The sequence below is a fragment of the Sciurus vulgaris genome (assembly GCF_902686455.1).
Source record: "Sciurus vulgaris genome assembly, chromosome: 5".
Classification (NCBI taxonomy): domain Eukaryota; kingdom Metazoa; phylum Chordata; class Mammalia; order Rodentia; family Sciuridae; genus Sciurus; species Sciurus vulgaris.
In genome coordinates this window covers 115,134,497-115,146,825 of record NC_136465.1, presented here as the reverse complement: position 1 = coordinate 115,146,825, position 12,329 = coordinate 115,134,497, and the positions used below count along the sequence as shown (strand labels likewise).

General features: G+C 49.9%; 1 protein-coding gene and 1 pseudogene across 2 annotated transcripts; one reads left to right on the top strand and one right to left on the bottom strand.

The window, feature by feature from the left end:
- Window positions 1-3,425: 3,425 nt before the first annotated feature.
- LOC306661720 (keratin, type II cytoskeletal 3-like) lies at window positions 3,426-9,375 on the top strand. Its single transcript, XM_079140860.1, has 9 exons — window positions 3,426-4,109; window positions 5,183-5,403; window positions 5,868-5,928; window positions 6,234-6,329; window positions 6,626-6,790; window positions 7,139-7,264; window positions 7,572-7,792; window positions 8,157-8,191; window positions 8,664-9,375. The coding sequence occupies exons 1-9, from the start codon at window positions 3,492-3,494 to the stop codon at window positions 9,014-9,016; spliced, it is 1,896 nt and encodes a 631-aa protein (XP_078996986.1). The 5' UTR covers window positions 3,426-3,491; the 3' UTR covers window positions 9,017-9,375.
- A 1,348-nt stretch (window positions 9,376-10,723) lies between these two features.
- Window positions 10,724-11,228, bottom strand: LOC306661785 (large ribosomal subunit protein uL24-like; annotated as a pseudogene). Its single transcript has one exon. The product of its transcript is annotated as a large ribosomal subunit protein uL24-like (transcript).
- Window positions 11,229-12,329: the final 1,101 nt, after the last annotated feature.

The following is a 12,329-nucleotide window of genomic DNA, read 5'->3' as shown; positions in this document are numbered from 1 at the left end:
TATGAATTCATAGTAGAAATGTATATTATCAAAGGATGTTAAAAACATAAGTTCTGACAAGTGTGAAGGTCAATACAATTTGTGTGTGTGTGTGTGTGTTAAAAGGCATCTTCAGACCCAGGGGTACATAGGTCCCCTGTGGCTAGATGGGCAAATGAGCTCCCTCTGACCCCAGTGTCACTGATGCCGGGGAGAGGAGTCAGGCTCCCACTGGATGGAGCAGGAAGCCCTACATCTAGATCCATGAAGGCCTTGCTCGGATCAGGGTGGCATCTTGCTGGTCTGGACAAGTCAGGGGATTTGACGAATTGCTTCCCACAAGGATCTTGAAGAGTGGGAGAGGCCAGGTGGGTGTCAGTCTCTAGGAGGAGTGGACTGGCGGCCTTCTGGCTGCAGCACCCTGAGAGTCTTTGATTTCATACATTGCAGTCCAGTGACTCACTCTTCTCCAGAAAGTACTTAAGATGCCTACTTAACCAACTTCAGGTTTGGGGGGTAAGTGTAAACCAACTCTATTTTCTCAAAATATGTATCAGGTGCCCCGAGTGCAGAGGACCAGCCCAACTGTCGAGTTCCACTCACGCAAGGCCTCCTCCCCTTCCTCCCCTTCCTTCTCTCATAATTCTGACCAGAATTGACATTCTAGTTCTGCTACTGTACTCTGCACTCTTTATTTTTGGTCCCTGTCCCCTCCAGGACCAGGTCATATGTTTGTGCTTTTCTGACTCCTAGGATAAGAATAGATTATGCTCTTCTCTCATTCCTTCCCCATCTGCTGGGGAGTCCCAGGCCTGGAAGTAGCTCTTGACAATGGTGGTGTGACCTTGCTTCTCAAAAGATTCTTCCTCAAGTTCATTACATCTAAAGAAATGACAAGTATGGTTCAGAATCGGTAGGCTCTGGTCAAGGCTGGGGTCTCCCCAAGGGGTACACTGAGGTCCCCTGATTCACTACAGGTTTAAGAATCCCTGAAGTCCTCCTGCCTGGGACTTCACGGGTAAGCTGAGGCATGCAGCAGTTCATTGCTGATTGGCTAAAGACAGGGTTTCCACTCCTCCATATATGTAATAGTGTTCGTGTGTGTGTGTGTATGTGTGTTTGTGTATACAAATATATATACATATATATTTTTTGTAGAAAATTACTTCTTCATTGTGCAAATAACTTTCAGCAATGATATAATAAAACAACACATTTAGCAGCATTATACACCACTCAGCTTTCTTAAATATTAAAAGAAAAATGTGACCTAATTTTTGTGATACATTTTTATGAATTATTGACAGAGAATTCCTTCATCTAGCTATGTTCCAGGGAGATCCAGAAAGGTGGAGATGATTGATCATCTTTGATGGCCTTGTAATGATGCTAAAGCACAGTAGACCAGCCTTGGTCATGGTTAGTCATGGGGAGAGTCTGATTCAGCCCTGGGTTTGGTTCATCCCTCAAACTCTGGTTCCTCTGAGGTAGCAAAGAGGAGAGGAAGGGGCCGTGCATGGCCACCCACTGGGCCTGGGCTCCTTTCACATTTCATTAAGCCCTGAGCAGCTGTTGTGGAAGATCAGGGAAAGAAGTTGGAGATGTTGGAGAGAGGATCCTAGGGAACATAAGCACCCAACACTGGCTTGATTCTCTGATGGATTCTTGATCATTTGGTTCTGATTCTGTGATTACTACATTTTTCCTGTTGTAGAAGAGATGACACTCATTTTGCACGTGCACTTTCCTAAATCTGAAAACCAAATCTGAGAAGTCTAGATTTCTCATGTCAACATGATCTCAATTAGCTTGGGCTACCTCATGTAATGGGAGTTGAACCAGCTTTTAACCAGTTGTATCTGGGTGTAATCCAGTTTAAGGGTTTCATTAATCCATTGATTCATTAATAATTTGTCTCATTCATTCATTCCATCAATCGAGCTTTATGAGCATCTATTATTGGCAAAGCACTGTGCTAAGAACCAAGGGATTCAGTACATGACCAAGACTGGAAGCTTCTGGAAAGTTCATAGTTTTATCCTAGGGAAGGGGCTGAGATGTTGCACAGTCTGGGGGTAACGTGGGGAAGAGAAGGACAAAAAGGCAGAACCAGACCACTGAGGAAATATGCACTTGGGTCACCCACCCCCATCCCTCCCCAGTGGACCCTGACATCCCTGTCTTTTCCTCCTTTTCCCCAGTTCTGAGACTGCTCCTGCCAAGAGCACACAGGCCACACCCTTGGCAGAGCCTCATATGAAGCAGACACAATGAAAAAAGGCCTGTCCCGGAGAGATAAGCAGCTAACTTGGCAGGCTCGGTGCTGCAGAGGCTGCCTCTCCTCTTGGACAAACCAAGCCAGTGCCTAAGCCTCAGAAAACACCAGGTTGGCAGTTCTCAGGCTTTGGAAGTCAGACACGTTCAGTAGTGGTGCTGGCTTTGCCAGATCTGGCCTCCTGAGGCTGGCAGGGGGACTCTCCGGAGCATATCCTCTACCAGAGAATGGTCCCCAGGGGCCCTGTGTTTCTGGCTCCAGACCAGGCCTCCAGCGATGTGCATGGTACCTGTTGTACCTTAGTGGATCTGTGAGAATTGGTTGAATATTTCGTTGAGTTGGTCTTTGAATTTCCTGTTCCCTGGGACCAGGGCTAAAGCCAGAGGAATGCCAAAATGTAGGAAGCCCCAAGATGTAGATCATAGTGTATAGTTTCTTTGGGAAATTTTCAAAGCAAACAAATATCTGTCATGTTGGGTTTTGCCAGTGTCTGATCAATGTGCATTCGGGTGAACTGCACATTTTCTCTTAGAAGATAGTCATAAGCCAAAAAGCTACTGAACTGAAGCCTGGGAAAGAGGGAGATTGGTGATCATTCTGGTCTGTCTCCAGCAAAGGAGGGAGAGAAGTCATTACTTTGTTGCCAAGTCCAGCATTGAGCTGGGCACACAGTGACCACTTAATAGCCATGTGCTAACTCTGGAGTGAATTGTGTCACCCCTTTTATGGAGACGCTTTCCCAGAGTTTGGGTGGGCCTCACTGTCTTCATCACTCAAGGAACCAGGACTCCCCTACTCCTTCCACTTCACTTTTCCAGAGCTGAGTCTGAATCTGGCAGCACCCAGGGGTGGCTGCTGGATAGACAGACCTGAGCTAAGCCCCTGATGCAGGTCAGCGTGCCTTCTGGGTCCTGTCAGCAAACTAGGAGGTGGCCATGCCCAAGCACGGGGCACCGCCAGGTACCGCCCCCTGCCAGGTAAGCCTGCCACCTTAGCACTTTTACCATTTCAGATTGTTCTCAAGGTGTGTTTGGTAGCCTGGAACAAACTTATTGCCTTAGGGCAAACCCAGCCCATGAATATTTGGGATTAATTATCCCTCCTTCATTGGTGCCCAGCAACCTCCTCAAATGTATATAAAGGGATTTATTCTGCACAGGTCTCCAGTCCCTCTCCCTCCTCTGACTCAGTGTCCCTGCTTACCTCTCAAACTCTTCTGTTCACCAAGCTCCTCACCATGAACAGACAAGCCAGCAAGAAATCCTTCAGCAGTGGAAGCCAGGGCTTCTCTGGCCGCTCGGCTGTGGTCTCCGGCAGCAGCAGGATGAGCTGTGTGGCTCGCTCCAGGGCAGCTGGTGGTGGGGCCTGTGGGTTCCGGGGTGCAGCAGGTGGCTTTGGCAGTCGCAGCCTCTACAACCTAGGTGGCAACAAGAGTATCTCCCTCAGTGTGGCAGCTGGGGGCTCAAGGGCTAGTGGCTTCGGTGGAGGGCGTAGCAGTTGTGCCAGTGGCTTTGGAGGTGGTTATGGAGGTGGCTTTGGGGGTGGGTATGGAGGTGGCTTTGGGGGTGGCTTTGGTGGTGGCAGAGGAATGGGAGGGGGGCTTGGGGGAGCTGGTGGTTTTGGGGGAGCTGGTGGCTTTGGTGGTCTTGGTGGATTTGGTGGGCCTGGAGGCTTTGGCGGGCCTGGTGGCTTTGGCCCTGGAGGCTTCCCTGGAGGAATCCAGGAAGTAACTGTTAACCAGAGCCTCCTGCAGCCCCTCAATGTGGAGATTGACCCCCAGATTGGGCAAGTGAAGGCCCAGGAGCGGGAGCAGATCAAGACTCTCAACAACAAGTTTGCCTCCTTCATTGACAAGGTGACAAAACTATCATGGGACTCTCATTCTTTTGCTAAGGACTTTGAATTTGATGTTTAGAGTCACTGGTGTTTAAATATGTCCTGGATGGGCCAGGCTGGACAGGAGGGAATTAGGCAGAACTGTGGGGTCTGGGGAGATATTCAGGTTGATGAATTTGCCCCCACAGTTAAGGGGAGGGGATGTTGGGAAGACAATGATCCCCTATTTGGACTGAAACCCTACCACATCTTGCTTGTCTGACCCTATGCTCAAGTCTCCTGCCTTTTTCCTTAACCTAGGCCTAGACTGGCAGAGCTGGCAGCTTAAGGCAAGGGCCATGGCCACTGGCAAGGAAGGGTCTGACCTTGAACTGGGGACTTGGCAAATAGGAGTTGTCCTCTGAGACTTTTAATGAGGCCCTCTTCCCTACGTGTTGTGCCATGCAAAGAGACAGATGTCTCCGAGATGGGATTAACAAGGTTTAAGTGGAACCCTGGTCCCAAGGGGCTGTGAGAAGTTGGTGATTTCCTCTGTGCCCCTACTCAACCTTGTCCAGAAGAGGAAGGTGTTCCATGACCTTCTTCAGACCAGGACAGCTCACATGAGGCTGTCTCCTCTCCAGGTTCAAAAGAGGTGCTGACTATGACATGTCAATCAGTGTCGGTTCCAGTGACTCATAGCCTTTGAAGAACTGCATTGTCAGTGGAGTCTTAGAAATGATGCTATGGCTTTATGTGCATGTTTGCAGAGTACTGTATTTTGGGAAACTGGAATAAAGTCTTGAAGTTCCCAGGAACACCCAGCATCTTTACAATTCTGCATCAAGGAAGGATATTTCAAGTTTCCCTGCATATCTCTCCTCTCTTGATAACTTTGCAAGTAATGCTACATCCTTAGTGCCCAGATCAATCACCCATCTGACCATAGTCTCTGCAGCTATAGCAGGAGATGGAGATCTTCACATGCTTTCTAGGCCTTTGTGCTGGGAGACCAGGAGATACAGACACCCAGACCTACCTGAGCTAACTGAGGGCCTCCACTCCTCCTCCACTGTGCGTTTTGTCTGGTGTTGCTTCCCCAATGTGCTGCAGGTGCGGTTCCTGGAGCAACAGAACAAGGTCCTGGAGACCAAGTGGGAGCTGCTCCAGCAGCAGGGCACCAATTCCATCACAGGCACCAACAACCTTGAGCCTCTTTTTGAGAACCACATCAACTACCTGAGGAACTACCTGGACAGCATCCTTGGGGAGAGAGGCCGCCTGGACTCGGAGTTGAGGAACATGCAGGATCTGGTGGAGGACTTCAAGAAGAAGTGAGTGACGGGGTGGGAGTGGGAAAGTGCCACACCCGGTCTGCATTCTTCCAACTGCTGTGCTGTGGTGCCACCCGAACTCTTTCCCTCTTCTTTCCTTCATGGTGGACAGCTTGACTCATTGGGTTCCCACCCATCTTCCTTCCCCAAGCGCAGTCCTTTACAAATGAACTTGTGGAAAGAGGGAGGAGATTAGAGTCAAACACTTCCTCATGAGGCAGGTTAGAGAAGATCCATTCTGAAGGTTTTCTTGGGATCCAGGGGTTTCCTGGGGACAGTTTGCCTGGGCAAATTGGAATGGCTGGTCCTGCTAACCATCAGGGAGGTAGTAAGGAGGATGTGTTCATTAAGAGAGTAGAATAGAGACAGAGGGGTGGAAGAGATGAACTTTCAGGGTTTCAGAGAACAGTTGTCTTTTTGACTGCCTAAAAACCAAACTCAGCTATTTTTTCTTACTTTCACAGATATGAGGATGAAATCAATAAACGTACAGCTGCTGAGAATGAATTTGTGACCCTGAAGAAGGTAAGCGTGAGGTTCTTGGGTCTTGTAGTTACAGGTTTCCAGCAGGGTTGGGGGATTCCACGCTCAGGCCTTTGGTGCAATAAACAGAAGTCACATGCATATTAGTCAGGAAGATCCTTAAAAGAGTCAGTTTACTGGCCTTTAGTTTTTGATAGATTTGAACTCTGAGATGGGAATCACCCTTTTGTTTTGGCGCCCCATCTTAGACAAGGACCACTCCCAGCACTGGTCCCCCTGACTCTCTTGCTGCAGTTTGCAGCTTGTTCTTTGGAGGGATAAGGCCTTTAAGCTCCTGTCTCTCTCAGGATGTGGACGCTGCCTACATGAACAAGGTGGAGCTTCAGGCCAAGGTGGATGCCCTGATGGATGAGATCAACTTCCTGAGGACCCTTTATGATGCAGTGAGAATGTTTCCTACTAAGAGAGGGAGAGGGAGATATTTTCAGATTTGGGACTGTGGCATTTTGGTATATATTTGGAAAACTATCAGGGATGAACCTAGAGATGAGGTCCCTTGGGAGGGGTTTGGCAATATGGGCTGCAGACATTGAGTTCTCTGAGTGGCTGGGACAGGGTGGGCTAGATGCATCTTTAAAATTAAGAGTCAGTGAGTGGGACTGTTGATTAGGATTCTCCAGGGATCTGTGTGCTTGTTGCAGAGACCCTGAAGTTTAATAGTTTGATTTTGTGTTGGCAGGAGCTGTCCCAGATGCAGAGCCATGTCAGCGACACTTCTGTGGTCCTGTCCATGGACAACAACCGCAACCTAGACCTGGACAGCATCATTGCTGAGGTCCGTGCCCAGTATGAGGACATTGCCCAGAGGAGCAAGGCTGAGGCTGAGGCTTTGTACCAGACCAAGGTGGGTGCAAGGCACCTCTTAGAGGATCCATTGAGGGTCTCAGGGAAGTTGCAGCCTGTGGGACTCTTGGGTGGTGAGTTCCTAGGGTCACTGAGGGCTTCTTGGTTCTATCCTCTGGATACATCGCCTTAATGACTGGTTGCAGAAGTCTTGTCCCCTGGCAGGAGATATATGCACTGTCCCCACGTGGGATTGATTCTAGTTTGTTCAGGGACTGCAGGCTGAAAAAATTTTAACAAACCAATTGTCCTCTTCCCTTGGAGGTGTCCCTGCTGAAATACAATTCAATGCCATTTTAACAAAGGTTTACTAAGCATCTCAGGCAAAATCTTCCCTTTTGCTTGCTAGTTGGGAGAGCTGCAGAGCACAGCTGGCAGGCATGGAGATGATCTGAGGAGCACCAAGAGCGAGATCATGGAGCTTAACAGAATGATCCAGAGGCTGCGGGCAGAGATTGAGAACGTCAAGAAGCAGGTGGGGTGGCCCTGAATGCTGGCTCCTGGACTACCTAGTAGTGATGGGGGTGAGGAGTTTGGACTCTTAACTGGGAGTGGACTTCTGGAGGTCTTTCTAGCCAGCATCCGCCTCCAGGGAGTGCAAAGAGCAAACTAGTCTAGGCGACTGGTTAATTTGTAGGGAAATGACTGTGGATGAAGACAAAATGGAGGTGGTAGGGGAGGGGTGATGTTCCCTGACTTTAAGATGGGGCAATCCATTCCAAGAGGTAGAAGGCCTTGGACCCTTTTGTTGGGCTCACCCCATTTAACTTCCCCTTCCCCAGAATGCCAATCTGCAGACGTCCATCGCAGAAGCTGAGCAACGTGGGGAGATGGCCCTCAAGGATGCCAATGCCAAGCTCCAAGACTTGCAGGCTGCATTACAGCAGGCCAAGGATGACCTGGCCCGGCTGCTGCGTGACTACCAGGAGCTGATGAACGTCAAGCTGGCCCTGGACGTGGAGATCGCCACCTACCGCAAGCTGCTGGAGGGCGAGGAGTGCAGGTGAGCATTCAGTCCCATCTCCCTGGCCCAAGTCTCATGCTGAGGGGCCTCATAAGTGACCAAGTAAACGGAGACGGTAGTCTGCTGGAAAGAGAGAGGCACACCACTTCCTTAGGCTTTGCAGAAAGCCATTTTCCTTCCTTAGGCTTTGCAGAAAGCCCACTCCCTCCACAGGAAGCCAAAGTGCGTATGCAGGCAGTGTACGCAGGTCTCTTTGTTATGGCCCACAGAGGGATGGAAGGGCTTACCAGCCTGCCAGGCTTCTGAGTTCAGTTCTAGTTGCTATTCATCCCCTTGGTCTACGGACTTGCTGGAGCTCGCTTAGTGATGGAGCTGCCTTTCTCTTACTTTCTTATTTAAACAGGATGTCTGGAGAGTACCCGAGTGCTGTCAGCATCTGTAAGTAGCTGAAGGAACCCTGACAATCAGAGTTGATTCTCAAATATCTGTACTAACCCAGGAAAGTAGTGGCCAATTAAGAAAATACTCCTATAGAAGTTGGAGGAGTATTCTGGGAACGGAGGGGCTCGTGGATTGGATTGGCTTTTGAAATTGTTCTGGGTTTTTGGTACTTTTAATTGGTCTGGGTGGTCAATGGGAAGTATCCAATAAGAAGCCCATTATTGGGGGAGAAATTCAGACACTGGACCCACGGGGGTCATCGAGGTTGACCCTGTGTAGAAGGGACCTTTGGATAATTCATAATGACATAACATTACTGGAGAGCGTAACTGGTGACATCAGAACGGCTCACAGTGATCTGGCTGCACGGATCACCCCTGATATCCCTGAGCCTGTTGGCTCATTAGCTAATTATAATGCAGTGCTGTGGGTGCTGGGCCTCCAACTGCTGTCCTGTCCTCCCCCACAGCTGTGGTCAACAGCAGCAGCACAACGTCAGCCTCAGCAGGTGGTTATGGAGGCGGTTATGGCGGTGGCCTTGGTGTAGGAGGTGGTGCAGGCGGTGGCTTCGGCCTGGGAGGCGGCAGTGGCCTCGGCGGTGGCAGTGGATTTGGCGGTGGCAGTGGACTCGGCGGTGGCAGTGGACTTGGTGGCGGCAGTGGATTCGGAGGTGGCAGCAGTTTCAGCGGTGGCAGTGGCTTTGGCTCCAGCTCCGGAGGTCGCATTGGCGTCAGTGGCGGAGGCTTCAGCTCAGGCAGTGCCCGCGGTGGCAGCGTCAAGTCCTCCCAAACCTCCCAATCCTCCCAGCGCTATGCCAGATAGAGCGTTCATCTTATGGCAGCAAGCCTGGTGCCTCGCTCCCCACTTGTGTTTTTCTTTCCCTCCCAATGTCAGTGACCCCCTAGCACCTTGCCCCTGCCACCAAGAAGCAGCTCCTTGGGGCTGGAAGGCGGGCACTCTCGCTCTTCCCTTCACATCCCTGGCCAAGTCCAGTCACAAGGATGTAAAGCTCTCCTCTCTGGCTCCCGCCTGTGCCTGTGATTATCCAGCTGTGGCCTCAGCTGCCACCTTCTGCTGCCCTTGGTGTTCCCTCTCTGGTTGGGAGGGTCACCATGGTTCTGATGTATATAACACGCAGCACCTTCTGCTCATCCGTTCTGTCCCCAATAAAGTGCATTGTGTCTCACACCAGGCCTCTGTGCATCCTTTTCACATCCTTCTCCCTCCTGGACCTGCCCCTCTGGTCACCTCCCTGGACTCTCTACCTTTCACTCTCCCATGTGTACTCTGTGGTCAGCAGAGCAGCTGGGGAACTCCTGCTTGGGAACAAGACAGTTTGTCCCCCCAATCCACTGAATGGGACTGGAATGGGCACCAGTTTGTTGTCATTCATTCCTTGAGCACTGTGGGCAGGGGCTGTGGGGACTTACGTCTCCTGCTAGGAGGCTGGGCCATGTGGTCACCTATTTCCTCCCACCTCCTCTTATTTGGAGGAAGGAGGGCCTTGGGGATAGATTGGCATTGGTCCCCACTCTACCCGACATCCTGAAAACATTTCTGCTATCAAGGTGCCTTGGGATAGTATCAGCTGCTAGAACCCCAGCACTGTGGGATTCTTCAACGGTAGCCTGGCTCAAAGTCTGAGCCAGAACACCAGTACATTGAAACACTCTGCAATTAAGGTTCCCATGCCCATCAGAGTTTTCCTCTTTGGAGCACAAATCAGAGGTTCTGAGCAATCCTGTAGCAAAAAAACCTGGTTCTTTAACTCAGCATTTTCCACAGAGAACCTACTTCCTGGGAAAGAACCCTTGACAGCCTGCAGAAAACACCCCATGCCTGAGCCATGAAAGCTTTGTTATTCTGGCTGGGCCCTGCACCAGGAAGCCCTGGTGGAGGGTTAACCGGCCATTGGAAGGTTGTCCAGAAGGTCATTGCTAGAAGGGACTCAGGAGCAAGGAGTCCAAGGCCTCAATTTGCATCTTTCAGATGAAGAGGTAGGGGGTTCACTAAGGGTCTTATAGCATGTGAGGCCCTGAGCTATGAATGGACTCGAGTATCCTGAGTCTAGGCTCCTCCATGTCCCCAGCTCTGAGGCTGCCTTCCTCCCATGGCCTGCTGCATGGGCTCCCAGAAAGCACATAGGCTGTAGTTGGAACGTTCATCCAGACAGGCCAGGGGAGCAGTATGTCCTTCCTATGCCAAAGCTGAATTTATTTGAGACAAGGGAAATGCAAGGTAAACAAAAAGCTGGGGGCTAAAGAGATTCGGTGTAGAAATACAGCTTCCAGTTCCACTTCGATGACCTGGGAAGTCCTTTTGAAGGTGGGAGTTGGTAGCTGATGTGCCTTTTCAGGCAGGAGACCAAGGTGGTGAGAACTAGTCCCTGACCCAATCCAGGGATGGCCCTGTGGGAAAGGGCCAGGCCAGTGGGTCAGCTGCCTTACTGGACAAAGTCATTGCTAATGGATTCCTTCCTTCTCTATTTCACCTGTACTCACTAAACTCTTTTTTTTTTTTTTCATTTTAGCAGTTTTTAATGCAAGTTGTAAATATGGTAACTTTATTCCTGCATCTTCTCAATTGTTTCTTCTTTATATTTGCCCTTTTCCTTTCCTACTCGGCGAGACTTGGCCCTCTGTTTCAGGATCTTTTTGTGGTCTTTGTCCAGTTTTAGCCTGGTGATAACCACCGTGCTGGGGTGAATGCCCACATGACAGTTGTGCCATTAGCCTTTTCCCGCTGCATCCATTCAGTATAGATGACACATTTCTTCCTGTAAACCTGGACCACTTTGCCAATCTGCTGATATTTATAGTGTCCTTGCACAACCTGAACTTCGTCATCCTTTCGGACGGGCATAGATCGAACATTGTACTTCAGTCTCAGCTCTTTGGAAAGAGGGGAGGACATACTCTTCCTGCGAATGTGTGAAGGCATTGAAATGCCTTTTGCGGTTCTTGCTTCGGTCAGAAGTCTCAAGAGGATTGAACTTCATTTTAGCAGAGGCCGCTTCAGCGATGGCTGCAAAAGGGAAGAGGCCTACATGTTTATACTTACTAATCTCTTATTCCTTGACCAGTCCTGGGTTACCTGCTGGAGATTAACTGGTGAGCAAAAGTCAGATGTTGCTTCACTCTCATTTTAGTTAGGGAGTATGACAATGAAAAGGAAAAGACATAAATAAGAAAAATAATTTGAGGTTGTGATAAGTGTATTGAGAAAAGAAACTAGGAGCTGTCTTGAGGAAATGTCAGGACTGTCAGCGGATTGACTGGCAGCGGTGGGCAGGTAGGGGGAAGGGAAGATTCAACCATGTCGCCTGGTGTGAGCAGTTGAGTGGACGGTGCCACTTACCCAGGTGAGGCTGGGAGGACGGATGGGTGTGAGGAGGACCTTCGGAACTCTGCTTTAGCAGGTTGGAGCTGCCCATGAGACAGCTGGATAAGATGCCCAGAGTTCAGCTAGTGGTGAGAGTGGTTCAGAAGGGCTGGAGACTCACATCTAGACAGCATATACCTCTGGATGGTGAGTGTAGTTTTTAAAGCCATGGGAACTGACGAGTTCTTCCAGAGAGAGGAAGGAAAAGAGGACCCAGGCTGAGATCCAAGAAAATCTGGTATTTAGTCAGGAAGAGGAGGACTGTCCACCAGATAATAGAGTCTGGTCCAAGTTTTCCAGAATGCCTACACTTAAAAAGAAAATGGGGTTCTAAAATGGCTCCAAGGAAAGCCCAGAGCAGTCTGGGCTTCCTTGGGACAATATCAACTTGCCACAAATCTCACATTCAGACAATGGCCTTGGTCTTCTACTGCTTCTTCCTGGACTCCAACCTATGCCCACTGGCCTTGTTCATCCTGTGGGGTTTGCAGGAGACCCACCACCTAGGAAGTCCTTTAGAGGTGGGGATCCGCACAGCTTCTTAAAGGAGACCCTGGTTCAGGAGGAATGGGTGGTGGAGAGGACTCTTTCTTAGAGGTGTCATTGTCCCAGAGGAATGGCCAGGGCAGGTGACCTTGGCACCAGGACCTGAGACTAAAGGAGTTGTTAACTCCATGTTTGACTGATTTTCTGAGCCCAGCCCTGAGCCCATCCCTGAGCATTTCTAGTCCAGCCTGCAAACACCTTCCAGGGA